The 332-nt window shown below is 74.4% G+C and overlaps 1 protein-coding gene across 1 annotated transcript; it reads right to left on the minus strand.

Annotated features, from left to right (window-relative positions):
- Positions 1-7: 7 nt before the first annotated feature.
- LOC110594905 (taste receptor type 1 member 3-like) lies at positions 8-328 on the minus strand (the record flags this gene model as incomplete). Its single annotated transcript, XM_021709107.1, has 1 exon — positions 8-328. A coding segment is annotated over one exon (321 nt), but the record flags the coding sequence as incomplete, so codon positions are not given.
- Positions 329-332: the final 4 nt, after the last annotated feature.

Consider the following 332-nt stretch of genomic DNA (forward strand, 5'->3'; position numbering starts at 1 on the left):
AGAAGGCCGGGTCAGCCGCCCGGGCCAGGCGGGTCTCAACGTAGCGGGGGAACTCGGGCAGCTCGGCGCCCCGGTGCAGGAAGCCGAGCACGGTGCCCACCCGGGCCATGCCGGGCAGTGCCATGACCAGGTCCGAGGTCAGCCAGGCCTCGCTGGCCACCCACACCTTGGGGGAGAGCCTGCGGCGGAGGCTGAGGCTGAAGAGCGCGTGCGCGGCGCGCGGAGAGGCGAACAGCACCACGACCTGCACGCGGCTCTGGTTCACCTGGTGCAGCACATCCTGCACGGCGCCCAGCCGCGGGCCGTCGGCGCGGGACAGCGGCACCAGGCCC

The sequence above is a fragment of the Carlito syrichta genome, unplaced genomic scaffold (assembly GCF_000164805.1).
Source record: "Carlito syrichta isolate Samal-C Ts95f unplaced genomic scaffold, Tarsius_syrichta-2.0.1 Scaffold158705, whole genome shotgun sequence".
Classification (NCBI taxonomy): Eukaryota; Metazoa; Chordata; class Mammalia; order Primates; family Tarsiidae; genus Carlito; species Carlito syrichta.